The sequence below is a fragment of the Vicugna pacos genome, chromosome 3 (genome assembly GCF_048564905.1).
Source record: "Vicugna pacos chromosome 3, VicPac4, whole genome shotgun sequence".
Lineage (NCBI taxonomy): Eukaryota > Metazoa > Chordata > Mammalia > Artiodactyla > Camelidae > Vicugna > Vicugna pacos.
Genome location: NC_132989.1, coordinates 84404762 through 84430581, shown reverse-complemented (window position 1 = coordinate 84430581; position 25820 = coordinate 84404762). Strand labels below are relative to the sequence as shown.

The following is a 25820-nucleotide window of genomic DNA, read 5'->3' as shown; positions in this document are numbered from 1 at the left end:
CACTAGGATGCTGGATCATCAGTCACACTTTGGGCCACTCCACTGGTCTTTGGGGACGACTGCCCAGACCTGCAGGGACATCCTGAACTTGCTGATGTTGGAGTCGCTCCAGTTATTTACTGCTCTTTTCTGCCTCTTGTTAGTCAGTGCACCACAAGGAGTGGATTAGTCAAATTCACGGAGGATTAAGTGTTATTGGAGAATATTTGTGCCCTGGATCCCCAGGCAGGGGTTCAGATTTACTTCGGAGCCCTCTTCTGAAAGCAGAGCAGACTCTGGAGCTCGAGGCTGGGGCCTCAGGTTAGGGCAGTGGGAACTGGGATGGGTGATGAAAATTTGCTGGGGAGGCTGCTGACCCTTGCCTTGCCCTGTGGAGCTGCCTGATAGTTTTTGTGTCTCCTTAAAGCTGTCTTGCCTTGTTGTGACTCATTCTTGGCTTTTCTGAAAAATGACTTTCTTGGCCCCCTACGCAGGGACCCTCAGTTAAACTTTCTCTCCCCTTCTCAGGGAGGGTATTGCCACAAATGGGCTTAAAAAGCCATGTGCTCTGACAATCCCCTTTCCCATAGCCTCCCTTTCTACCCAGTGTCTCATTTCCTGCCCCCAAGTCTGAGAGTGCTTTCTGGCTGGAGGAGGATGGCCAGTCCTGTAATGTCTCTGCTGGCTAAGCTTTCCCATTTATCGAGCCTCAGCCTAAGAGTCATTTCCTTCAGGAGGCCCCGCCCCCTCAAATACCAGTTCCCAGTTCCCACCCCACCTGAGACCCATGGCCCCTGATACACTCCTCCCTTGTTCCTCCCTTGCTCCCGTGGCACCTGATACACTGCTCTGTGACGTGGTCTGTCTACTTGTCTGCCTTTCACCTGATGTTACCTCAACAACTGGGTTTCAGTAAGTCTTTACCCATAGTCCCTGCAAACGGTGTTGTGGGTAATAACTGACCTATATGGGGAGTTTTTCTCTTCTTACCTTCCTGAGACAGGAGGGAAGGGGGCAGGGCACAATCACTAAAGGAATGACACGGCAATCAAGGACAGGACAAACTGGTTAGAACCAAGATGGTGAAAGATTCGATTTCCAGTAGACCTTGAGCCTCATGGCACACCCACAGGTGCCATGGCAGTTCATAGGATGACCATAAAAGGTCAAAAAGTAGGTGGGGCCCAATTCCTGGAAATCCCCGCGCCTTCCCCCAAATAGTCCAACTAATTCCTTAGCATAGGAAATTACGGAGCCCATAAAAAGTAACAGTCCCACACCTTGTGGTCACTCTCTTGCCTTCTGAGATGGCCCCCACTCTGTCTACAGAGTGTGTTTCTACTTTTACTTTAAACTAAACACCCCCCACACCTCTCGGCCTCTCTCCCTCTCACCTTTTACGATGGTACACATTTTGCTTACAGAGTAGGTATCTCCTAAGCCACTCTCCCTTCTGAGTGAGACAGACTGCACTCTATGGAGTGTGTATCTCTCTAAATAAACTTGCCTTCACTTACTATGCCTTGCTCTTGAATTCTTTTCTGGGCGAGGCAAGAACCTAGTCTCTGGCAACATTCCTAGGCTTTTTTTTTTTTTATGTTTTTACACTTTTAAAATCATACATTTTCATATAAACAGAAAAATGGAACAGGATACAGTGAATACTCATTTACCCAGATTCACCTAGATTTACTAATTGCTTACATCTTGACGTATGTACTCCACCTGCTCTGTTTGCTCAACTATTTCAAAGTAAATTTCAGATATAACATTTTACCCTTACTCACGTATACATCTCTAAAAATAAGGACGTTTTCCGACAGAACCATAATACCATATACAATAATACCATTATCACACATATTCATATAATCACACCTAATAAAGTGAACAATAGTTCTCAAATATCACCATTGTCCTCAAAAGGTTTTTAACAGATGGTTTATTCAAACTAGAATCCTCTCAGGGACTATACTTCAGCTGGTCCCTGACCAACCAATTGGAGACATTCAGTTATGTCTCTAAATTTCTTTTAACTGTTAACAGTTCCTACCCCCCTTTCCCATGTTATTGACTGGTTGAAGAAATCCAGCCAATTTTATTGGAAGACCCACTTACATGGTGCTGTTTATTAACTTGACCAGATTTCTGAGGTGAGCTGACCTAAGGGAGAATAACAGCCACCACTGCAGGCATCTCCCCACAGCACGGACCTTCCAGTTCTACCCTCTTTGTTTTCATCACTTAAGCACAAATCCTCGGGGCACTAAGGCTCAAGACTTACCCTGGGCTCTCACATCTTCTGCGTGGATGTCCCTTTCCTGGCCTTGCTGTCAGCCGGTGTGAGACTTCCAATAAAGCAGGGACCTGCACAGCTCTCCCTACAGCCACCAGCAACCACCACAGGAAGCCTGGTGCCCAAGAAACATGCAGGGGAGAAAGTCTTTGAACTTAGGGCTCTGAGTCCTCATTATCGGTAGCAACAACCAGCAGCCGCCATTTTGAATGAAGTTAAACTCTCTCCTCCAACTTTCATGAAGTCAATAAATCTCTTCAGGTCATCCTAGAAAAACAACCTGTTTTCTAAGTGATGCAAGGTCCAGCAGTGCCACCCCCACCCTCTGGCCCCAGATGGACTGGCTCCAGGCAGAAAATCATTCACACTGACTGCTCCTGCCGGCAAAAAAGGAAAGCCGGTTCCATTGACTTGACTGAGAAATGTGAGGGGTTTAGTCTCAGCCATAATGTCAGTAGGGAATATCTTGGCTGAGATGCTCCAGCAAATCATCCAGGAAGAGTGGGATCTCCATTTCAGAGGGAGGGGAGAGAGTGGGCGGCTGGGACAAGGGGAGAATGGAGCTGGGGGAGGTTCGGAACAGCTGTATGTTTAGAGTGGCGGCCCAAGGCCACAGGCAGTCATCGAGCATATAATTCAGGCGCAGAGAGGATTCCTGATAGAGAGAAGTTGGGGAGCGGAGTCATGGCAGCAGGGGGTGTGGGCTGAAAACACCCAAGGGACAGTCTGTGCCAGGCTGATGTGAATATTAGCTGTTTACTTTGGTTCATGGGATTTCTAGCTGTGTTTATTTTTTTAACAAGGAAAAAAACTGCAAAAACTATATTTCTAGTGGTGGAGTAGGTCGCATTTTATTCTTCCTGAAAGTGGTGAAATGCTGGATAGGTAATGAAAGGAAGAAAAGAGGACTTTATACCTTTACACAAAATTCTCAACTTGGATGTCAGTTAAACCTTTTCATTTTCTGGCTCTTCCTCTTCATAATTCTGTTTCCTGTTTTCCCTTTTTGCCATGATGCTCCCCTCCCTGCTTCTCCTCCCCCAACAACACACCCACACACACACTCCACTCTCTTTCCCTACTTTCATTTCAGTGGCTGGCAAAATCAGAACGTTATTTGGTTTTGAAATAGTCACTGCGGAAGTTTATGAAATCTTTTTCTCTGGAAGTTTTACTAAAGCAGGTCTGAGCCCCTCTTTTTTCCAACAGTGTAAGGATAGAGTGTGTGTGGGGGGAAGGGGCTGATGAGAGATGAGATGACCTCTCAAGGACACCCCTCTTTGTGGTAAACAGAAACTTGCTCCCCAGAGTTGGGGCAGAGGGCAGGAGGGGTAGCCTCCCCCTCTCTGTTCCCTCCCTAAGATACAATAGGAGGCCTGGCCATTTTGGCAAATAACTTGTTCCCCACTTTGTTCTACGGTTGATTTGGAGAGCAGATTTCTAAGAACAGCAAGGAAAGCCAGGGCACTGCTTTTACATGAGTGCCCTCTTAATGCACCATCAGGGGTGGCTCTGGACCAGCTGTGCATGCAGAGGGGCCTCCAGCCTTCTGGTGTCAGCTGTGTGGGGTGGAAATTCCCTTTCCTGTGTGAAGCCACAGTGGGAAGTGGGGCCTGGGAGTCTGAAACAGCTTCAGCTTTCTGGGAGTATATTTGGAAGCCAACTAAGTAACAGGAAGTCATCACTTGGGCTTTAAAGCAGATTAGTGCTTTATATGAAGCCAATGAATACAGAAAATGGTCTAAAGAGTTGTAAAACAGAGAGGGAGACGGAGGGGAAGGGAGGGATGGAGGGGACGGCAAGAGAGAGCGGTTAGCATCTGGATAACATGCACTGTGGGTTTTAGGAAGGTGACCTGTTTGTCTAAGTGAATTACACTGGCCATTGCTGGACTTCTGTACTTCTCACTTTAGGTACTTTTTTTCCTTCTTCTTATCCTCTGCCCCACTTCTTCAATAATCCTTTCCTAGGGCCACAGGATTCTCTTGGACTTCAGAAAACCCTCCCTTCTCTGTCCTTCCCGAGTGTTCCAAGGATTGAAGACTCGCTGGGCACACAGCAATCACACCTAAGATCCGAGCTGGCACCCAGGATTCAATAGCTGTGCTGGTCCTCACACTGCTCACTGGAGCTTGGCTAAGGCATCTCCTGGGCCTACAGATGGTGGCTAGGCATTAAGACCTACCTGTTAAAGGGAAGAAAGAGAATGACTTAATGACACATTTTGTTTTGTCTTTTATATTTATAAGTGAAACCACTATCAGAAAAATTTCACCATAAAGTTGGCATCTCTCCGTGTGTGTGTGTGTGTGTGTGTGTGTGTGTGTGTGTGTGTGTGTGTGTGTGTGTGTGTGTGTGTATTTCATCAGTCTTCTGTTGGGGAATTTTTCTTCTATTTTATAAGAGAAAATAATAGCCACCAGAGAGAAACTCCCTCAAATTCTTGCCACACACTTACCTGTAGGGATGCCTACCTTTCCCTCCTTTCCCATCATAGTGGTGACATGGGAAGCCCCATGAAAAAGACCAGCAGGACCCCCCACGCAGGGCCACTACTCCCCTGCCAGCACCATCTGGTTCCCTGGCCCAGAGGCATTAACTCAGTTTTTGCCTTTGAAACGGCTTACTTCTAAGAAAGTGGAACTTACCCCTAAAATTCTATTGGTTCCCTGAACTAACTCCTGATTGGCCCACTTGTAGAACTTCATTTGCATGGAGTTCACTCCTGGTTGGTCCATTTCCCTCATTCCTGATTGGTCTATTTCTACAAAGCTTGTTCCTAATTAGTCACCTTTATTATAACTTACTAGCATATGATGTTACAAAATGTTGCAAAGTCTAGACTGGTAGCCTATAAAAGCCTGTGTAAACCTACAGACGGGGTCCAGAGCTTGGAGTGTTAACTCTTCTGGGCCCGCTGGTGTAACAAAACCTGAGTTCTCCAGCTCTCTGAGTGCTGCTTGGTCTCTCGGCCAGATCCAGGCTGCTGTCATAACTGAGCTATAACACTGAGCTATAACACTTTGCTGCAACATTTCAAGCGATTGCTCATTGTCAAGGTCAGTTCTAAGGCTCTATATTCCCCTTGCTGTCTGATAACTTTGCTCCATTGTAAGTCCCTTCTCTTTCCTGCTGCCTCACTTGCTACCTTTCATCAGTATTTAAACAAGCTCAAGTTTCAACCATCCTAAAAGTAATACCCTCCCTTGCTTCTACATTCCTTTCCAATGTATTAACTATATTTTCATAATTCTGTATTATTGATCCTCTGACATTTGAAGCTTTACTGACCAGGAAGGGTCTTCCCTCACTGCCCTCCTCCTTCCAGGGTTAGCTAATTCCTAGAGATGTAACACAACTCACCCGAGAATGTATTTTTCCTAGGCAAATCAACCAAATTCCAATTTCAGAGCCCACAACCCAGCTACCTCCTTTATGGGCTCTCACAGGGCTCTTACACTTGGCCCACTATCCTCCTGCCCTAATCACCCCAAGGCCAGATACCAGAGGGCTAGAGATAGCCCCTGGTTGCAGAGCCTGCTGAAATCATTCCAACTAGCCAATCCTAAGCCTGCCTACCCTGCCTTGCCTTGCCTTCCTGTGAAAACCACAGACAAATCTCCTGCACATATTTCCCCCTCTCCTTCCTCCTGATGCTTTCCTCTGTGACCCTGAGTGGCCTGGTGTGCCCCTTCTCCATGAAAATTATGAGTAACAAACTGTGTTTTCAATGGCAGTCATCTCCAGATCTGTTGGCCGCACATTACTGGAATAATAATGAAACTTACACTTTAAAACATCCACCTACTTCCTTATCTGGTGTCTTTTGACTTTAGGCAAACATATTGAAACAAGTGTCTACACTCACCATCACCACTTCCTTACCCTCCATGCTGAAACTCTCCTTGAAATCTGGCTTCTGTTCCAACATTCCTCTGCTACTGCTCCTGCCAAGACCCTAATAACCTTGTTGCTAAATTTTAAGGCTGCTTTCTTGGCATTATCTGATTTGAGCTTTAAGCAGCATCTGACAGTAGTGACCACTGTCTTCTTGAAACTGTCTTCCCTTGGCTTTAGTGATACTTATCTTTTCCACCACAACTTAAGACTCCTTTGTGGGTTCCATTTCTGTTGATCTGTTCATTGTAGAATCCATAGAAAATTCAGCAGTGTGCTTGTCATCTCCACATGGATATCCTACCAGTATTTTAGAGTGGGAACTTCCTAACCTGAACTCACCATCTCCACTCCTGAGCCCTTCCCCACCCCCTCCCTTTTTCAGTGAATGGCACCATCATCCCTTGAATTGTTGTAGTCAGAACCATATGTCATCCTTGGCTCCTCCTTCTTCTGCATTCCCCACATCCAGTTAATCACCAAGACCCATCAAGTTTACATCCTGAATATTTCAAATCCATTTATTTCTATCTCCATTGCCACGGTGTTACTTTGAGTTTCTGTATCTCTTACCTGGATAATGCAGCAGCCTCCTAACTAGTCTCCCTGACTCCCTTTTTACTTCCTTCCTTCCATTCTTCACATTGCAGCCAGAGCTCTTTCTACACCTTCACATCAGAGCATGCAACCCCTTTCCCCCACTTTATATCCCTTTGATGGTGCCTCATTATCCTTAGGACAAAGTCCAGATTTCCCCATGTGACCTTCAAAAACCTCCATCTTGTGTTATTTGCTTGCCTCTCTGGTCTCTTGACTCATCTTCTCTCCCCCGACCCCATCACACTGAACTGTGTGCAGTATCCTGGCTGCCCCTTCTCAACTCCTAGCCTTTGTGCCATTCCTGGGACTTCCTTCCCTTCTCCACTTCCTGGCTAACTTCAGCTCATTTCTTAGCTCCCAGGTTGGAGATATAAATCCCTCCTTAAAGCCTTTTCTGATTTTCAGGTGCTCCCAGAGCCAACAGAGTACCTCCACCAAACATCTTACCACATCCTATTGTCAATGCCTGTCTCTGTTTGTTTCCCATATAGTTATAAGAGGGCAGCAACACGTCTGGTTGACTATACCATTTCCAACACCTTGCACAACATTGGCACAAACAGTTGCTGAATAAATGACTGTGATTCTAACCAGTGTTTGTGGGTGAGGGTTATTTCAATGATATGGTCTGTCCTGGGAACACTAAAATGATTGTCCTCATGGTCCTTTCATCATCAAGAATAATATTCGTTGAGTACTTACTGTGTCATGTAATTTTCCAGAGGTAGGGAAAGAAGCCAAACCACTTCCTTATTCTTCCATTGAAATGACATTTAAATAAACTCACTTTCATTTTTCTTTTCTTTTCTTTCAACGATGATTAAAACTGAGATCATTCTTCTAGGGTTTGGTGTATAAAAGCTCCAAGGACTAATCACTAACTTTAAGCAACTCTGACCTCAGAATGATAGATTTCCTGGTTATCTATGATATATTTTGACCATATGCATATAGCCATTCATTAGATGCCTCAGAATATCATGTCAAATCATCACTGTTTAAAAATGTGCTTGTTTAAAGATTGTTTTTAAACTTGTTGAGCTGGAACACATTTCTCATCTCTGATAATTAAATGAATAATAAGCTAATAAGCCATGTTTTAGTTTGCTTGTAGGAATGCAATTGCTAATACGCACTGGGGAGAAAGGAGGTCATTGTGGGACACGATGAAGTCATTATTTATGAGTTAGTGGAATTTTTAATGGTTTCCTGGAGCAAACAGATAGTTTACATGTCTGAGATTTTGAGCATATCTAGCGAGGCTGAGAAAAAAATAGTGTATCTTACATACCTGAACTTGTAGTTGCCATCTCAGGAGTCTTTACCAGCATTTGTCATGGAACAGTTTGCAAAGCCCTTATAGGAACAGCCAGGCATTCCTGGATTATGTTATTCCAATTTCATCTTCATAGAGAAGAAATTGCACCACTTAATGCTTCCTTAAACCACCATTCAGACTGGGGAGAAAAGGTGTTGTCTTGGTCCATTTGGGTTGCTATGAAAAGTACCATAGATTGGGTGGGTGGCTTATAACAACAGAAATTTATTTCTCTAGTTCTTAGGCTGTGAAGTTCAAAATCAAGGTGCCAATAGTTCTGGTGTCTGGCCAGGGCTTACTTTTTCTGGATCATAGACGGCTATCTTCTCCCTGTGTCCTCACATGGTGGCTGGAGAAACAGAGGTCTCTGGAGTCTCTTTTACAAGGGCACCAATCCCATTCATGAAGGCTTTACCCTCACAACCTTATCAAGGGTGATGATATTAGTAGGTGGGGCCTTTAGGAGGTGATAAGGTCAGGAGAGTGAAGCACATGAAGCCCTCGTGAATGAGGTTAGTGCTCTGGTAAAACAAAGAGCTCCCTAGCCCCTCCCACCATGTGGGGACACAGTGAGAGGTCAGCAGTCTGCAACACAGCATAGGGCCCTTATCCAACCATGCTGGCACCCTGATTTCAGGTTTCAAGCCTCTAGAACTTTGAGAAATAAATTTCCGTTGTTTACAAGCCACCTAATCTGTGGTATTTTGTTACAGCAGCCTGACTGGACTAAGACAAATGGACCTTGCCCAGGAGAACTTCCTAGAGTAGAGAAGGGACCCCTACAGAAAGGTGGGCAGCCAGAATCCTGGGGCAGGTGGGGAGACATAAGCAAGGGCAATTGAATGAGATAAACTCTAAGAAGTTCAACTAGGGAAAGAGGCAGCTATGCCACAGCTAGCACTCAGGAGGCAGGGGCCAGAGTGAATCTATCAGCCTTGCAAGACCTCACCCATTCTCTCCCTGGGTCTGACCTGTGAGGTCTAAAACATCTCCTGAGAAGTTGGAGAAGAGGTGGATAAAGGAGGAGAGAAGAAAAGAAGCCAATGACACCCAGTTCTCTGCTGCAGGCTTTCAAGCCCGAAGCCAACTTGATTTAGATGTTTAGTTAAGAATTAGGTTGGAGTTTTGATATTAAACTGTTCTAATTTTTAAAATGACAGACTGTTCTTGGGCCTGGAAAAGCTATGGGCCTGCTTGAGATTTTATCTGGGACCTGAAAAAATGGTTTTTGTTTACTGTGGCATGGTGGGCAAGATTAAAATCGCTTTTATGTTCATACTCTGCTGAGACTTCTTCAAAAATTAGTTTACATATACATTTTGGAATGTTTGCGATAAAAAATTTCATCTTGCTACTTTATGGCCTCTTTTCATGTGTATGTGCATATATACATACACACCTATTGTATATATAGTCATAGACTTACTGTTGGAAGGCTATTTAGAGATGTTCTAGTCTAAAACCACTCGGTTCATAAATGAGGAAAATTAAGTTTCATTAGGATCTCTTTCAGTTTCAAAGTGCTTGATGATTTTACGGTATTGACAGCTACTCACAGAAGATATTGAAATAAATTAGCACTTTTCTCTTAGGGATAAGCATTAGACCATTGTAAAGCAGAGTGAAATAACCTCTGGTGTTTGGAAGGCACTCAGGATACCAGTTGGTTCATTGCTTCTGCAAAGAACAAAAGGCTGATTGCTTTTTTAAAAAAAATTCCACTGGGGATCTGCCAGCCTAAATAGTTGCAGTACTTGACCAAGAGCCAAGCCTGGGAGGCCAAAGACAGAGAGTCCTAAAATTGCCCTTGTTTTAGACAAGATCATTTCTATTCACCTTCAGAGAATGCTTGGTTCCATCCTCTACAGGGGTTTAGGCTTGTAGGTTCCAGGATGTCAGTCTTCCTACTGCAGCTCGCAAACATTCCATGGTTGATAGAGCCACAAGATGCCAATAACACTCCCATTCTCTTCTTAGGCTTCCAGTGGTCTAGACACAGCAGCAGTGACTGAGTGGTTAAAATCTCAGAGCAGAGAGGCCATTGTCTGGAGCTGTGCATGTGTCAGGGCCTTGCATATTCAGATAAGCAATGAGAGCAGTAAGGAGTATGTGTAAATTTCCTGGAGAAATCTCTTGGGCAGTATGCATTGATGGAACCAGGAGTCCAGCATCTCAATGTCCATGGAAATTGAAGGAACAGGAGGCCTGAACGCAAAGATCTCTGATTCGGCTTTGGGGACCCCCAGCACAGTTTCAGGTTGACTCTACTAGGAGACTTGACTTGCACGAGCTCTGGGCTAATCAGCCTCTGTGGCCTGCAAGAGCACACAGGTTCCCACTGCCTAGGTTGCCAGTCACCAAGAATTCTGCAGAATTCTACAAGCAAAGCCAATAACCACTCTGTTGTTTTGCTAACATATTCCTTTATTGCTACAGATGACAAGGAACTTTTCCAGGAAAAAAGAGATCTTAACAGCAAAAAGCTTCCTGCCCTTAGAACATGATACAATTAAATGACTGAAGCAACTGAATGACTGCCCATCAGTTTATTCTCATTGGTATTTTAATTATCTCCCATTTTTAACTTATTACTACCTGTTTGCTTTAAAGGAAACTGATAAAAATCGCCTTTTAATAGAATAACTATTGCTATTTTTCTAGAGAACGACAACTGCTCTGATGGTCAGTGCCGGCCTTCCTTGTGTAAGGGGATCTGCCGGACCCTTGCTAGCTCAATTTTCCCCCATCCCGGGCCCTTCCATAACGTCGCCCCCTTCACCTTCGATCATGTTCAAGAAATTTGATGAAAAATAAAATGTGTCCAACTGCATTCAGTTGAAAACCTCAGTTATAAAGGATATTAAGAACCAATTGATAGAGCAATTTCCAGGTATTGAACCATGGCTTAATCAAATCATGCTTTAAAAAGATCCTATTTTAAATGCCATGAACATACAGAAATCCTTACAGTAAATGGAGAGTTACTATTTTTCAAAGAGAAGGGCCTTTTTATCCAACCCTAAGATTACTTCACAAATATCCTTTTATCTTGTCACAACAGCAGGTTGATAAAGGAGCCATCAGATTTGTACTCACTGGAGCAAATTTCATACATCCAGGCTTAACCTCTCTTGGAGCTAAACTTTACTCTGCTGCAGTAGATACCATCGTTGCAATCACGGCAGAAGGAAAACAGCGTGTGTTGGAGTCATGAAGATGTCTGCAGAAGATATTGAGAAAATTAACAAAGAAACTGGCATTGAAAATATCCCCTGTTTAAATGACAGGCTGTGGCATGTGAAGAGATATAAATGAGCCTCGGAAGGAATACGCTTGGGCTCAATATGGATATTGTGCTGTATCTGTGTTTGTGTCTGTGTCATAGCATGAAGACAATATCTCTGTGCTGAATAAATTCAACAGATGCTAAAAAAAGAAAAGAATAACCATTGACTTCAGCCATTGTATTAATCAGGTTAAGTCATAACTATTGTAAAAATAACTCGTAAATCTCAGGAATTTAAGACTAGAAAGGCTATTTCTTTAAAACATTAAAGTCCAATTGAGTCTTTGGTAATTGGACTCAGACTGCTTCAAGTTGGTGGTTCCATCATCTTCCAGGCCTCAGGATTTATACTGAGTCCTCTACATCTTACTCCTAACGAAGTGAGAGGAAACAACCCTGTGAGAGTTCTCAGGGAAGTCGGGTACATCAAAGCCGCTCACTTTCAGAATCAGCCCCTGCCTTGCCCCACTGTAAGGAGCTGGGAGATGTCATTTCGCCACGTACCCAGGAGGAAGAGGGGACCTTGGTCCTGGTGAGCCCAGGCAGTCTCAGCAGCAGCCCACACATCTCTCTGCAGGAAGTGTGTGTGCAGAGACTAGGAGGACAGTTTCTATAGCCAGACTGGACTGGAATCCTGGCCCTGCCACTTGTAACTGTGTGACCTTCTTTGTGAAATGGGCATAATAATGGTACTTACCTCTTAGGGCTGTTGTGAGGGTTAAACAAGATGACTCCTGTAAGTACGCACTGAACTTAGAGCAGTGGCTGCACATGGTAAATGTCTGAGGAATATGTATATTTGCTGTTTATCGTGAATGGGAAGCACTTAGACCTGGTCTGAAAAGAGGATGCAAGAGGACATTAGCTGTATTGTTTGTTCTTTTTCTGTGACTTCAGCTATAAATGCCATCTTCTAACATGTTCAAGGTCCCCTACTGACCTCCACCAGCTTCTCCTTTTCTTTCTTGCTCTCTTCTTTGCTGCAAGTTTGGATGGCTGTTTCTATTCTCCCGATTTTTATTTCTCTCTCTTGCATCATGTACTCTCCAGCTGTAAAAGTCTTCTTTATTTAAGCCCTACTCTGGCCTCCAGTTCCCTCCTTCCCATCAAATAACCTTCTGAAAACTTCCTCCTAATGAAACCTTGTCTTTATTGCCCATTATAAGAATCACTCTAAATTAAGTGGAGTGGTCCCCTCTGGTTTTCTATTTCCCCCTCCATTTATTGTACCAATTCTCATAGGAAATAAAACCCAGGAGAATCAGGACTATTAGCAGCAGCAATGCCAGTAATTGGGAATCAGATTTTATGGAGTTTCTGGGATACTGATGGAACAAAGTCAGAAAATAGAACCTGAGATAATGAACAGTTTTTGTAATTGCTCTACCTGTATGAATGCAGTCTGGAGAGTTTTGGTTGGCATCCTCACAGACAAGGAGCTCTGTGAGAGCAGGCATTTTGTTTTACTCATAGCTGTAGCTCCCTCACCTGGAGCAGCGCACACACATAATGGGTGCACACAACTTCTTTGCTTAACCAGGAGTTAGCCGCAGAAGGGAACTGGTAAATGACAACAAGGGAATTTTTATTAAAGACTGTTCTCTACCACTACTTTTAATGAAATTTTTAATTAAAAGGTTAAAGTCATTATTAACAAGTATTTTCTTTGTATCCAAAAGGACACTAGCCATGTTAAAAGGATTAGCATATTTTATAAAAGCACATGTCTTAGGATCTAAATGGCCATTCTTCTTCATCATATTATTCATTTTCTTTTAAAAATTGTCAGGAAAACACATTCTCCAGATTCAGTTTAACTGAAAACAGACAATTACACATTCACGTTGGTAAAATCTTAAAGTAACTGAAAAAAATCAGGGCAAAGCATTATATTCTATTAAATTATTATAAAGTTAACTTCCAAATGTTGAAGATAAAATATACTTGAGAAGCTTCTTTACACTTTGTTCTAAGCCCCTTTTCTCATATGAACCAGCATTTCTCTGAAAACACAGCAAGAGATGAATTACTTTTACCTTATGCTCAATGTCCATGTGTGTGTATATTTGGGTCTGTGCTACATGCAGTCAATTTTCTATCATTGGGGAACTGCTCTGAAAGTTGACAGGTCCAGGCCTCTTTCCTTCCTTCTCCCCCTTCCAGAGTTCAAGAGCACACCCACAGGATGGGTAAATGGTTAAGAGAAATGGGAACATGGCGATCGGTTTGTTTTGCTTCTTGTGAGCAGCTGTGTTAAAAGGTGTGAGTGAAGAGAGAAAGTAATGGATAATCCATTAAAATGTCGTGCCTCAGGAGTACCATCCACGCCTCTCTACTTTCTGTGAGTGTACTTCCCATAAAGGAAAATTGCTGGGTCATGTTCCTCCTGCCCCTCCACCCTGAGAAACTCTAGTCTTCACTCCTGGGCTGGGCTGAGAATGGCCCTGACTGGGTTGGGGCTGGCTGGTGAAAGGGTCAGCCTCACCACCGGCTCCCTCTCCCCCCACCCTCTTCTCCACGTCCTCCAGAGCCTCAGAAGTTGGCTCTACTTTCCTGAATAGGTCTACTGATGAAGAAATGAGGCCAGATTAGCATGAAGTATCATTGTGGGAAAGAAAAAGTCAGCAATGCCAACACTTTTGATACTGGCACACTGGCACCTTCTTTTTTGCCTAACCAGTAAGGTTATCACTTTTATAAGAACCAGTCCAGAGTTCCTGATACTCTGACCTGTACTGGCTACAACAAAGACTCTGGTTTTGACTTGTCAGGATCTTAAAGAGGTACAGTGTTGACATTCTAGATTATCATTTCAATTTTCATTCAAATTTGTTCATGTCTAGAGTCTTGTTTTTATGCTCTGAGACTCTAACTCTGGGACTGTAAATTTGGAGGAACAAAAGAGAAATAGTTTTGATACTTGAAATTTGGTTTTATTAAAAGATAATTTATTGGCTTCAAATCACAAAAAAATTATAAAGAATCAAAACAGAGAGTATGTAGCTTAAATAATGATTTTTTTCTCTAATAAATATAGGAAAATCCTTATCATCACTTAACCTCATATACACTTGCTGTATCCTTTATACTATGTATCTTCTTTTTCCTGCAGCAAGCATCTAGCCCAGGGGAAACAGTCAATGAATGCTGAAAGAATGACTGCATAAATGCATTTCAATCACTTGCTGCTGATCCAGAGCAAGCTAAGGACAGGACAGGGAATCGGTGCCAGAAAAGGAGATAATGTCCAGATCTTGACATTAGAACTGAATACCTAAGAGGCCTTCCTGCCTCTCTGAATGTCTTGAGTTCTTGGGCCACATGCTTTAAATCAACCTTTCTCCTTACCAACCAATAGTAACTGGTTATGCAACTAGCCAAGTAATTCAAACCCATCCATTCTTGCAGAAAAGATCTATATTTTGCGTGGCTCACAAATATAAATACAACCTTGTTTATCCCCTTGATTCTGAGAAAGCTAGCCTCAGGAAAGGCTCTGTCACTTCCATTTCCTGCTTGACTTTCATCCTTTACCCTAGGTTGGTGCTTATTTCTCAGCCAGGAGGGCAGTTAAGGGGGAACACATGCATTTCCTGAGTATTACTGGGTGTGGGGCCGGTAACGAGATCAGACATGAAGTCACAGAGAGTGCTACCTACATTAAGATCAGGCTTCCTGGTCAGAAAAACTGACTAAATTGAGCTGTGAGCTGTTAATAGGCTCACAAGGTAACAGGGACAAACTGTTCATCTGAGAATATTCATTCAGGTGTGATTTGGCTCAAGATGAGCTCTGAAGGGAATCCCATTCTGAATGCAGTGTTGAGTCACACATGCATAGATGACATGGGCTTCATAACTCATGGATTTAATTACATCCCATGAAATGTGAGAGTTTAATACCATAAAATCTAGACATGTCATGACTGCTCTCGAGGCAGGCATGAATCCTGCTCCCCAGCAACAGTGTTAGCAAAGAGATGTCTTTTATAAAACATTATTGCAGTGTGCCCCGAGTTCCTGCAATCTGTCTCCTACTTCAACAGTGTTCGAGTGGAACAGGGTCGGGGCACCCCTTCTTCCAGCTTCCGACCACCCTCCAACCTTTTTTCCAGGGGCAAATTTCAGAACCATCTTCTCAGCCCTCTGAGGTCAACCAACACTGTTTTTTGAACTTAGCTCCTTATTGCTCATCAACCATGAGCTCCCAGATTTGTTAGAGTTATTCCTCCGAGGTGGAGGCTGCCGTCCACCATCTATTCAACCTGCATCTGTGGGCCTCCAGCACGTACCTCTCTCTCTCTTTGGACTTCTATTTCAACTGTGGCAATGTGGCTCTGGAGGGCACAGCACTTCTTCAGTGAGTTGGCTAAGGAGAAGCCTGAGAGCCCTGAATGTCTCTTGAAGACATGAAACCCTGCAGCTGTGCCCTCTTCCAGGATGAAGCCGTCCTAAGATGAGTGGGCTAAAATCGTGGATGCCTTGGAAGCCGCCATGGTCCTGGAGAGGAAACTGAACCAGGTCCTTTTGGATCTGCATGCCCGGCGTCTGCCCCCAGCTCTCTGACTTCCTGGAGAGTCATTTTCTAGATGAGGAGGGGAAACTCATCAAGAAGATGGGTGACCACCTGACTCACCTTACAAGCAGGCCGGCTCCCAAGTTGGGCTGAGGGAGTGTCTCTTTGAAAGGCTCACCTTTAAACACAACTAGGAGCCTCCAGAGCCCCTTCCTCCTGAGGGTTCCCTCCGTCATCCCTCTGGTGTAAGGGCTCCTGCAGCCAGTAGGCAGCTTTTAAATCACCCTGGAGCTCTCTCCAAAGCTGTGGACCAAATGGAAACAATAAAGTAATTTGCAGAAAAAAAAGTTTTAAGTGCTCTTAATTCTGAAAGATTTCCCCCCAAGTGTTATACCCAGTGGTGTGCTGGTCACTAGAACTCAAATAGAAGTCCTGACTTGTAGTGTTTGCCAGTTTCCCTGGTATAACTGTTCCCTCTATGGCCAATTTCAAGCCACCAATGGCTGAAAAACCAGTTCACAAAATTCCTGAATACTAGATTTAACAATCACCCCTTGCAAGCTGATAAGAGCTGGTTCCAGCACATCCATGGAAGCAAAATCTTATTTACTTTATAAGTCTTTATTAGAATAACACAAGGGGCTTTATGGAAGTTTGTATCTTCATCCACTGATTAAGATAGGATGTGGCAAAGGGAAAGTGGTTCTCACTAAACTCCCTACTATGGAGATATCAGGGACTAGAAATTCAAGGCAGGGGAGATCCCTTAAATCTTTTCAAATCATTTTTCCTTTGTATTATATCCCATGTACCCACCCCCTTGCTTTCCCTGCCCACCTAGTCACTTGTTCAGAGAACACTGGGATAGATATCTTAGCATAAACTACTTAGACACATGAGAACACTGCCTTAGTTTTTAGCTTTTCTTGAAATCATAGTCTTGCTTGGCTTGGTCATATCGATCTGAGAAAACTCCAGTACCCTCCTACTGTAAACTATAATGCTGATTGGCTTCACCTTCTGTTTATTGCTGCTCTCACATACTTTCAGAAACTCTGCTCTTGTCATCCAGCTCAGCAGATTGAGTAAGTTATACTTTCAAATACGGTTAGTGTTTGGCTCAATACAATACAAATGGCAGATCAGGGCTTAGCAATGAAGTCTCTCTAGTCCCTAGTCCACATGCGTAATTCCCCAACAATTGCATTCCCATTCCAGAAAGGTCATAGGTAGACCTTTGGCAGAGCCTCCTTTCTGAAATTTATTTATTCAGCCTGTACGTGCGTGATACAGGTAAAGTGGAGCTACTGTTAATATTTGTCGAAAGAGCCCACTAGCCCAGTAATTTGTGCTAAACCAATTAGAGTTCTTGGAAGTTAGATTTTTTCCCCCTCATTTTTCTTAGTTCCCTTCAGTAAGCACCTTGTTTAACACAACTTTAATTTCTTCCAGTAAACACTTAACGCCAACGCTCTCATCTTCCTAGAATTAAGCCAATAAAAATAGATCTCTGTGACTCCAGCTTATCATCCATTCCAACTATATTAGGTCACATCTTGACATACAATATGATTTTAGAATACCTCACCAAGTGACTGATTAGAAATACAATGCTTCCCAGTAAGACAAACAACCATTGATTTTGTTTTTGCCTCCACTCTTTGACGTGTACTGATACATGTCTCTAAGTAAGTGCATCCTGGTATTTTAAAGGTGGTCTTTTGAACATGATAGCAGCTCTCACATGCAGTAGCCAAACTCTCTTGTTGCCTTTAAGGGAAAAATTTTAAAACCAAGGAACTCTATCAGAACCACATATTTCCTAGACATTGACATAGAAATATTAATATGTCATGGACGTGAAGACTATCAACAAACTGTAGGTTTCTATCAAAATGATTGCTCTTCAAAGCAAATACTTCCCCATTCTGATCTCTGTTTTAGTCCAATCTTGGTCTTTTGGGCAGCTGAACAATTCCAGGACATCTTCAGGGGCCAAACCTGAAAAGTCAATGAATAAATTATATTAAAAGCTGAAGTTTCCAGTCAGCATGTTATACTAGCACAGCTGTCACCAGAAGGACAAAGATAGCTATCACATTAACATGTGAAAAATAGTTAAATAACTTGCTAATTATTAAATTCTCAGTAAACATTTTATTAATGGTGAATGGTAAATCACCTTCCAATTGCTTGTGGTCCTCAGACTAGGAAAAATAAGAGCAATATTCATTTTATTGAGGTGGCCTGGAACTGAATCTGCAGTATCACCAAGGTATACCTATGTTAGCTGTGTGACTTTGGGCAAATTACTTCTCTGTGTTGGATTCCTTGTTTGTACTTGGGGGATGTAGGTTGATGTAAAGATCCAAATGAAATAATATATGCAAAATTATAATTTTTAAGTGTGTAAATAAATATGTCCTTAGTAATGAAGGAAACTATAAGTGGTGAAAGAACAATACAAAATCATTTTAGAAGAAAAAGTTGCTTGAAAATTTTTTAAAGTTGAGCACAAATTGGTGAATACCTCTATCTGACTTGGTCAGTAAAATATTGGCTAAGAATGAATCTACCCTAAACAGGCAATTTTACCTAGAGGCAAAATGATAGCTGCTCTATTTAAAGAGGTGGTAGTGGGCAGCACATTACTTCATAGTTAACAAGATTCTTAAATCAACTTGGATGGAAAGGGCCAACATTAGAAGATCCTCTGTCTGAATATGTAAGTTCAAGTGTTGAGGGATGGTGAGTTTTCCATAGCTGTAAAGAGAGGTATTTTGTTTTGTTTTATTGCTTTGACCTCTTAGCTATCCACTAGGTGATCTCTTAGGGCCCAAGCTTTAGTTAGTGTGGTAATCTTCTGGATGATTTATTCTGGTTCTCCTCCTTCTTGACACAAATGGAAGGACTGAATTTCTCTACCCTCTGTAAAGTTAGACACATCCATATGACTTAATTTGGCAAATAAAATGTGAGAGGAAGTGATGAGACTCACCTCTGATCTTCTCTCTTTTGGTCACCAAGGAAGAACAGGTTGAAATGGAATCTATTCCAGACAACTCTGCCAGCTGGAAATGGGCCATGTATTATGAGTGAGAAAAAGATTGTATTAGCCAATGAGAGCCAGTGTGAGTTGTTTATTACTAAAGCAGAGGCTAACCTATCCTAGCTAATCTAGGCAGTAAGGGCCAGGTATCTACCTGAGGAAGGACATGGATTCCAAAGTAGCTAGGTGACACAACTGAACAACCTAACTGATACTTACAAAGAATGATTCTGCAAAGTCAAAAACAGCCCACCGAAAAACAAAAAAGAAAACCCTTCTGAACCTATGTCCTGAGCGCTCTTCCATTTGTACCAGGGTTTGCCCTTCCTCTGGCTACTGTCTAGCTTCAGAGGTTGATCCATAAGCTTTCTCTTTTATAATTCCTGGTTCAGACAACTATCATTATCAAAATGAGACCGAAGACCAATAACTTCTTTCATTATCAATTCTTACATTGCTTCTACCTTGCCAACTCCTTCTCTATCTCCCGACTTCCCTTCCTTCTTTCCTAGAAAAACTAAATGATTGAATGCCTAGGCATGTTCCAGGTACTGCACATATTTCTAGATGTGCAAAGCCAAGTAACTGATTTGTTCTCAGAGGAGCTTCTATTTAGTTAATGGCACAGTCTGACCCTGCTAAATAAATAATGCTATCATAAAATGGTAAATGTTGTACTTGAGATATTTCCAGAATAACATGCAGGCTTGGAAATAACATCGAGTGATTATGGTCTTATTTGGCTAAACCCTGAACTTTAAATCAATCCAAACAATACATAAACTTCTTAGTAAGGAAATCTGCAGTTAGGAGTAGTCTTTAAAACTTTGCTAAGTCATAAGTATGAGAATGTCTTGAGTAGGCAGAGACCGTTATTTTGAAACAGAAAAAAAAAAGAATGATTAAATATGTAGAGTATGTGAGGAACATATGAGAAATGTCTATTTCATTCTGTTAGGCCAGGATGTAGACCTTTCCAACTCACATGATCTTCTCAGTATTGGAACAATCAATCATATCTGAAAATAACAATAGGTGGAAATAATCAAATAACAAAGAAGATACATAAACACTGTTAAGTGATTTGGGCTCTAGCCAGGAGCTGACATTGCTAGAAAATATTTTGCAGAAGATTGTACATATAAAAGCCATAAACACTGACTTTAATTTTCATTAAGTTTTGTTATTCCAAGGTAGAATTGTAATAAATGTAAAGAACACATATGGAATGCCCTTTGTTTTTTATTCAGCAAAGCATACATTTTTTAAAAACATAAAATCATTAAACAGAAGTCAACAAGACATTCCACAAAGCAAAGCAGACAGAGCTAGGGCTCCCTGCTGGTAACGTGTTGGGGCTTTTTATTTTGCCATGTAGGGGCCATGGAGACTCACATACTTGTACGCACAAAGATTCTAAGCGCTTATTTGGAATAAAGAACTGGGAGTTATAAAACCATGAATGGCTTATAGAATGCAATTTACTAAATTAGTCTTTGTTCTTACAAACTAGAGTAATCTCATCCTTTGACAGCTGAAAATACATATAATCTATATCTTTATAGTCAGTGACCCACAGTTAATTTCCATCATTGGTGGGATTGGCAGAGTTTTCACTCTCTTCAGTTGATGGGCTGGGTCCCCGCTGGCTTGGAATAGCAGGCAGCACTCGGTTTGTCCGTAGAGGTTCTCCAGATAGAACTGGGAGGAAAGAACAGAATGAGAGACTTTAAAGGTATGCTTCTCTCAGAGTCTCACAAGGAATGATCATAGAACTGTGTTATTTCTTATGGAGTTGGAGGCCCTTCTAAGAAGCTTGTCTTGGGGAAAGCTAGACTGCAGGAGAAAGCTGTATTTATCTATCTCTCTAACTCTCTATCTCTCTGCGTATCTAGGGTTATTACATGTTAATCAGGGATGTCAAATATGCACAAATACAAGGTGGGGCTAGGTTTGATCAAAACATGTTTGGGCTGTGTGTGCCTGGCAGAGCTCTCTCTTCCCTGGGTGGAGTAGCTGTTGATGCCAAGTCAGCACAAGGCTCTAAATAAGTCCCAAGATGTTTGTACACTGCTTTTATGCAAACCTCAAAAGGTTCTCAGTTCTTTTAGGAAAAGCACTGTACCTTTCCATTTCTTTTTCATAGAGCTACAGTTTATCTTCCCTTGTCTCCTTAAATTTAATTGTGAAAAGCAAAGCCTCTGGGCTCTGCCAAAGAAAATCCCCTCTTTGGCTTCTCCAAGCCATGTCAGGATTCAAGGCTGAGTGATTCTTTCCTTAATTAGATGTCTTTGTGACCACTTTTCTGCCTAAAGACAAAGTCAGACTTGAATTTCATTTAATGATTAAATTCACACCATTCAAAACTCTCACTTTGCACAAAGGAAATGATCTGTCAAGGAAAAGATCTTGGTTTCTGCTACTAACTCTGGACCTATCTCTCCACCTCTCCCTTTATCTGAAGAAAGACAGGGTTACACTAAGCCCCCAAGGTTCATTGTTTTTACCTAAAGAGTTCTAGAACTCTTGATTGATCCCATCCAAACTATATAGCCTAGGGAAGAAAAGCCATGTTGGATATTTACTCTGCACAAACAGTTGCCAAGTGTTTTACACATATTGTCTCATCTAATCCTCCCAACAGTCTTATCAGGTTGCACTACTCTTATAAGATAAGTGAAGAAACTGAAGCACAGAAAGGTTAAGGAACTTGTGTTGAATAGTTCAGGCAGCTTCTAAGTCATCTAACCTCTGCAGTTTAGAGGATGTCGAGGGCGTGTGCTCACACATATGTTATAAACAAGTGGGTTGGGCTAGGAAGAAAAGGAAAGAAATTAGAATCCAGTGAGCATCACTTATTTCATGAGTCAGCCGACTCAGTATCCTGTAGTTTTTCTCCTGGCTTTGCTATTTACTACCTAAGTAACAATGGGCAAGTCAGGTAACCTCTCTGAACTCAGTTTTCTCACCTACACTGCCTCAGAGTACAGATATAAGGCTATACAAACTCAGAATTTCTGAGTGTGGAGCCCAGGAATCTACTTCATAACAAGCACTCCAGATAATACTTAATCACACATAAACTTTATCACAGGGTGAACAGAATATATTAACAGTTTATAGTATGAGAAGTTTTGTATAAAATACTACAAAATAATGCCTAAAGTAAAACTGATGAATAGCATCCACTTGATTATTACTTTCTGCTTAGGAATGCATAACCTGGGGGTACAGAAGTAACACACATTTTTATCTGTCCAATAGAGTAAGGGAACCAATGTCAGGAAGCCAGACCCAAGAGAAGAATTTTTAAAGCACCTTCTTAAAGACGTTAAATAATACATAGCAAAATAAACTTCCATTATTGTTTTTATAGTCCAAACACAAAAATTCCTCAAGAGTGGAAGTATTTTTTTTTAAACAAGCTTTACCAAGTTGGATGAAGCTTTAAAGACTGTCTCTATTCTATTTTCCTGTAATTTACAAGTTTTGGCACCTGATGTTCCCTTGAAAAATGAAAGCAAACTGAAATAACATTTAGTCCTGTCTAGACGTGTTAGCAGTGTTAACATTTGCAGAGAAAGCTGAGGAAAATTCAAAATACTTACACTTTTGGTCTGGTAGGGGAGCTAGGTTGTTCCGAGTGAGAGGAAGATCCCTAATTTTGGGTCTGTTTGGTGAGAGATGCTGAAAATTTTGTCCTGGAGACAAACATATTTGCATTAATCATCTGAGATTCAATCACGTGCAAATGATAAAATCCAACATAGAAGAGAATCACAAAAGTTGGTAGAGATCATAAAATTTAAGATGCTAACAACAACAAAAACAATAATAGTTACATTATACTTTGAGTTTCGATTACATGCCAGTCACTATTTAAATGAAAGGAAAAGGTATCAGAAATCATTTCTTGAATGAACTGATTTAAATAAAATTTTATAAACAAGCACAGTTGGCCAACCATTCTTTAAAACTTAAATATTTGAAAAAAATAAAATAGGGAATTCATGTATTATATATTTGTCAACTCTGTGTTGAGTAAGTGGGTTCTAAGCAGCATATATTCCTCTTGGAGCAATGTTCCTCAATCCTGGCTGTACAGAGAAATTATCTGAGGAGTTAAAAAAAATGCTACTCTGGCTAAATACCACACCAATGGAATGAGAACCTCTGTGGCTGGGACAGGGTGCCAGATTTCTGTCGGCACCCAGGTGACTGTCAGGTGCAGTCAGGATGGAGAACCCCTAACCTGACCTGGATGTTGGGAGCTGGGTGAAAGCACTTAGGAGATCTGGATGTTCTAACTTACGTGACCAGCAGTGCTGTGAAAGAGCCTTGCCTACCAGCTCCCATTGTTAAATTGCCGATTGTTAAATTTTCAAGGATTTTGTGAGCTGGCTGACATCACACTGGTGGCGTGACATCGGTAGTGGTAGAAGTATTTCCATCAGGGAAATCAGCCAGCACTAATTTTTCTCCTGAAGAGTCAGCTGTTAAACACTTATTAGCACATGACCAAATATCTGAAAATTCAAGGGATACGCAAAAGGTATTCAAATCCATTTAACAAGTTGATTGAATAGTGTAACAAATGGGAGTTTGGGCTCCGGGATCAGATAGGATTAGACTTAATTTCCACCTTGGGCAAATGATGTCCTCCCTCTAAACCTCTATTTCTTCATATGTAGGTAAAAATGGTGAAAATAATTGTCTGTCTTTTCCAGTTGTCATACAAATTAAATAGGAGAACAAATGTAAAGCATTTAGCTTACAGAGTAAACACTCAGTAAACACTGGCAGTTATTACAGTCTTATTCTGTGGAGTGTTTAACAAGGTCTCCTGCACAGCGAGGCATGTATTCATTTGCTCTTTTGCTTAGTAGTTTAGTAGGAGCCAGAATCACTACAGAAATACTCATAGGATTTAAGGCTTCCATTTGGGCAAAGCTGTCCTTAGAATAGGGGGAGAAAGCATTAGCCAAGAAGATCCACCTTCCACCTGTGTAGGTGAGTCCAATGGTAGATTTATAGGGGCAGTCATCTCAGTCATTTGATGAAGATTAAGCAAGACTTCCAGTCTCTTTGGTAGATATTCTGCCATTATATTTTGACTCCTTTGAACTCTGAAGGTCAAATAAGTTCACAAGCCATTATTTAAAAAGAAAATATTCCTGAGTAGAATTACAGTAAAATCCATATCAGCTCCTATCTTATTTATTCATGAACACTTAAGCAGAAATTTGCAAAACTGAAAAATGAGATAGTGACAATTATGGATAATCCACATTGAACTTACTATTGGCAGGGACAGGTCTAAATGCTGTAGGGGTAATCTCATTTAATCCTACAATCACCTTCCCTTATGAGATAGATACTATTATCATCCTCATTTTACAAATGAGGGAGGTGTGGCTGGGAGGAGTTCTGAAATGTGCTCAAGGTCACATGATGGGAGGTGACAAAGCCTGGGCTCCAACCTAGGTCTGCCTGGCCCTAAAATCCACACTATCGTGCCTCTTCCTTAGGGGCCAAAGCAATATCAAAAGGATAGGAGAAGTGTCAGAGAGGGACTTCAGCAGTGATTTAGGAGGACGTGGGAACAGAGTTAAACTTCATCCCATACTAGCATTTTGCTTAGTTTTGAAGAGCAGGGTGGAGGGTGCAAAGCCCAGAATTCTCATATCTGTGCTGTAGGCATCTTTAGGGAATGTCCAGCCTGTGAGGACAGGGATGAGGACCGCTGTTTCAGAAAAGATGGCTAAGGTTTTCACATTTAAGTGAAGGAACCAGAAGAGGATGAAGGACCAACAATAATCATAATGAATAAATAAATTTAGCACTTAACTATCGCAAACTTGGTGTATTCTAGAGCCTAGAGTACAAAGGGTAGAGAAGGCAAGATGCTCAGGATGAGTGACGGATGTGTGTTGGAGGAGGCAGGTAAAGTCGAAGCCCACAAGTAGTGCTGTGAGGGTACTGCAGAGGAAAGGAGGATCCAGAGAGGTCATGGTGTCTTGAATCCCACAGACCTTGTATTCAAACAAGAGTCTACAGGGCCACTTCCAAGGTAGCTCTGTGGCCTTAGGCAGGTGGGCTAATCACTCTACTCCTTAACTTCTTCATTTCTAAAATGGGGATTAAAAACTTCTCTCCTGCAGTGTTTTTGAAAGGTTAGTGCGTACGTAGTTCACTGTCTGCCCCAGAGGAGGCTAGAAAGGGTGGAGCTATTTTATGATAAATAGTAAAAATGGGCCACACCTCCTATAGCAGGCAAGGTGACTTCCACAGAGCAGGTGAGTTTTGAGCTGGTTCTTAAAAGATTGTAGGAATCTGTGAAGCACACAGCAGATGGAAGGTAAAAATGATGTGGGCAAAGAAGTCATAGAGTGAAAAGGTCAGGGGTTGTCAGGGAACTGAGAGAGATTCAGGGAACTGTTCAAGTGGGTGAGGGGAAAGAATTTGAGACTGGAGGTGCAGAAGCTGAGAATGGGAAGTGAGGCCAGGCCATGCGGGAGGACTTTGTTTGCCAGCTAAAGAATCTGGCCTTTGTCCTGGAAAGATGCAAAGTCTCAGATGGGTTTAACCGGGGAAGGGGGGGTTTGGGGGAAGTGGGGAGAGGAGGTCACAGTACCAGATCTACATAAGGAAGAGAGCGCACTGTTGCTGGGTCAGTCTAGAAAATTCTCAAGAAGGAAGTTTTCTCTTGAGGGAGAAAGGAAGCAAGCACTCTCTTATGTTCCTTATGATGGCGTGTAAATAACCAGGCTGGTAGCAAACACCGCAGAGCTTTCTGTTCCATTTTCTCTGAGAGCTGCTCGCAACGAATTAAGCTGATGTACTCCAAATTCCCTCATTAGGTTAAGTGCCTCGTCCCCCA

At 42.1% G+C, this 25820-nt stretch overlaps 1 protein-coding gene, 1 long non-coding RNA gene and 1 pseudogene across 8 annotated transcripts in view; 1 reads left to right on the top strand and 2 right to left on the bottom strand.

Moving 5' to 3' along the window:
• Positions 1 to 10072, bottom strand: part of LOC116279615 (uncharacterized) — a 51683-nt gene extending 41611 nt beyond the window's left edge. Inside the window, exons 1-3 of the long non-coding RNA XR_004188948.2 lie at positions 9927 to 10072; positions 4344 to 4460; positions 2264 to 2542 (exon numbers count right to left, since the gene is read on the bottom strand). This is a non-coding gene — a long non-coding RNA (uncharacterized lncRNA). The remainder of the gene's footprint in view (positions 1 to 2263; positions 2543 to 4343; positions 4461 to 9926) is intronic.
• An 805-nt stretch (positions 10073 to 10877) lies between these two features.
• On the top strand, positions 10878 to 11405 carry LOC140695690 (malignant T-cell-amplified sequence 1-like; annotated as a pseudogene).
• An 8761-nt stretch (positions 11406 to 20166) lies between these two features.
• ANKRD55 (ankyrin repeat domain 55) overlaps positions 20167 to 25820 on the bottom strand; it is an 80800-nt gene continuing 75146 nt past the window's right edge. For all 7 annotated transcript variants that reach the window (XM_031675874.2, XM_072958657.1, XM_072958656.1 and 4 more), the window contains 2 exons: positions 22549 to 22641; positions 20167 to 20641 (listed from right to left, as the gene is read on the bottom strand). In XM_031675874.2, coding sequence (XP_031531734.2) covers positions 20520 to 20641; positions 22549 to 22641 — 215 coding nt within the window. In that variant the 3' untranslated portion in view covers positions 20167 to 20519. The remainder of the gene's footprint in view (positions 20642 to 22548; positions 22642 to 25820) is intronic.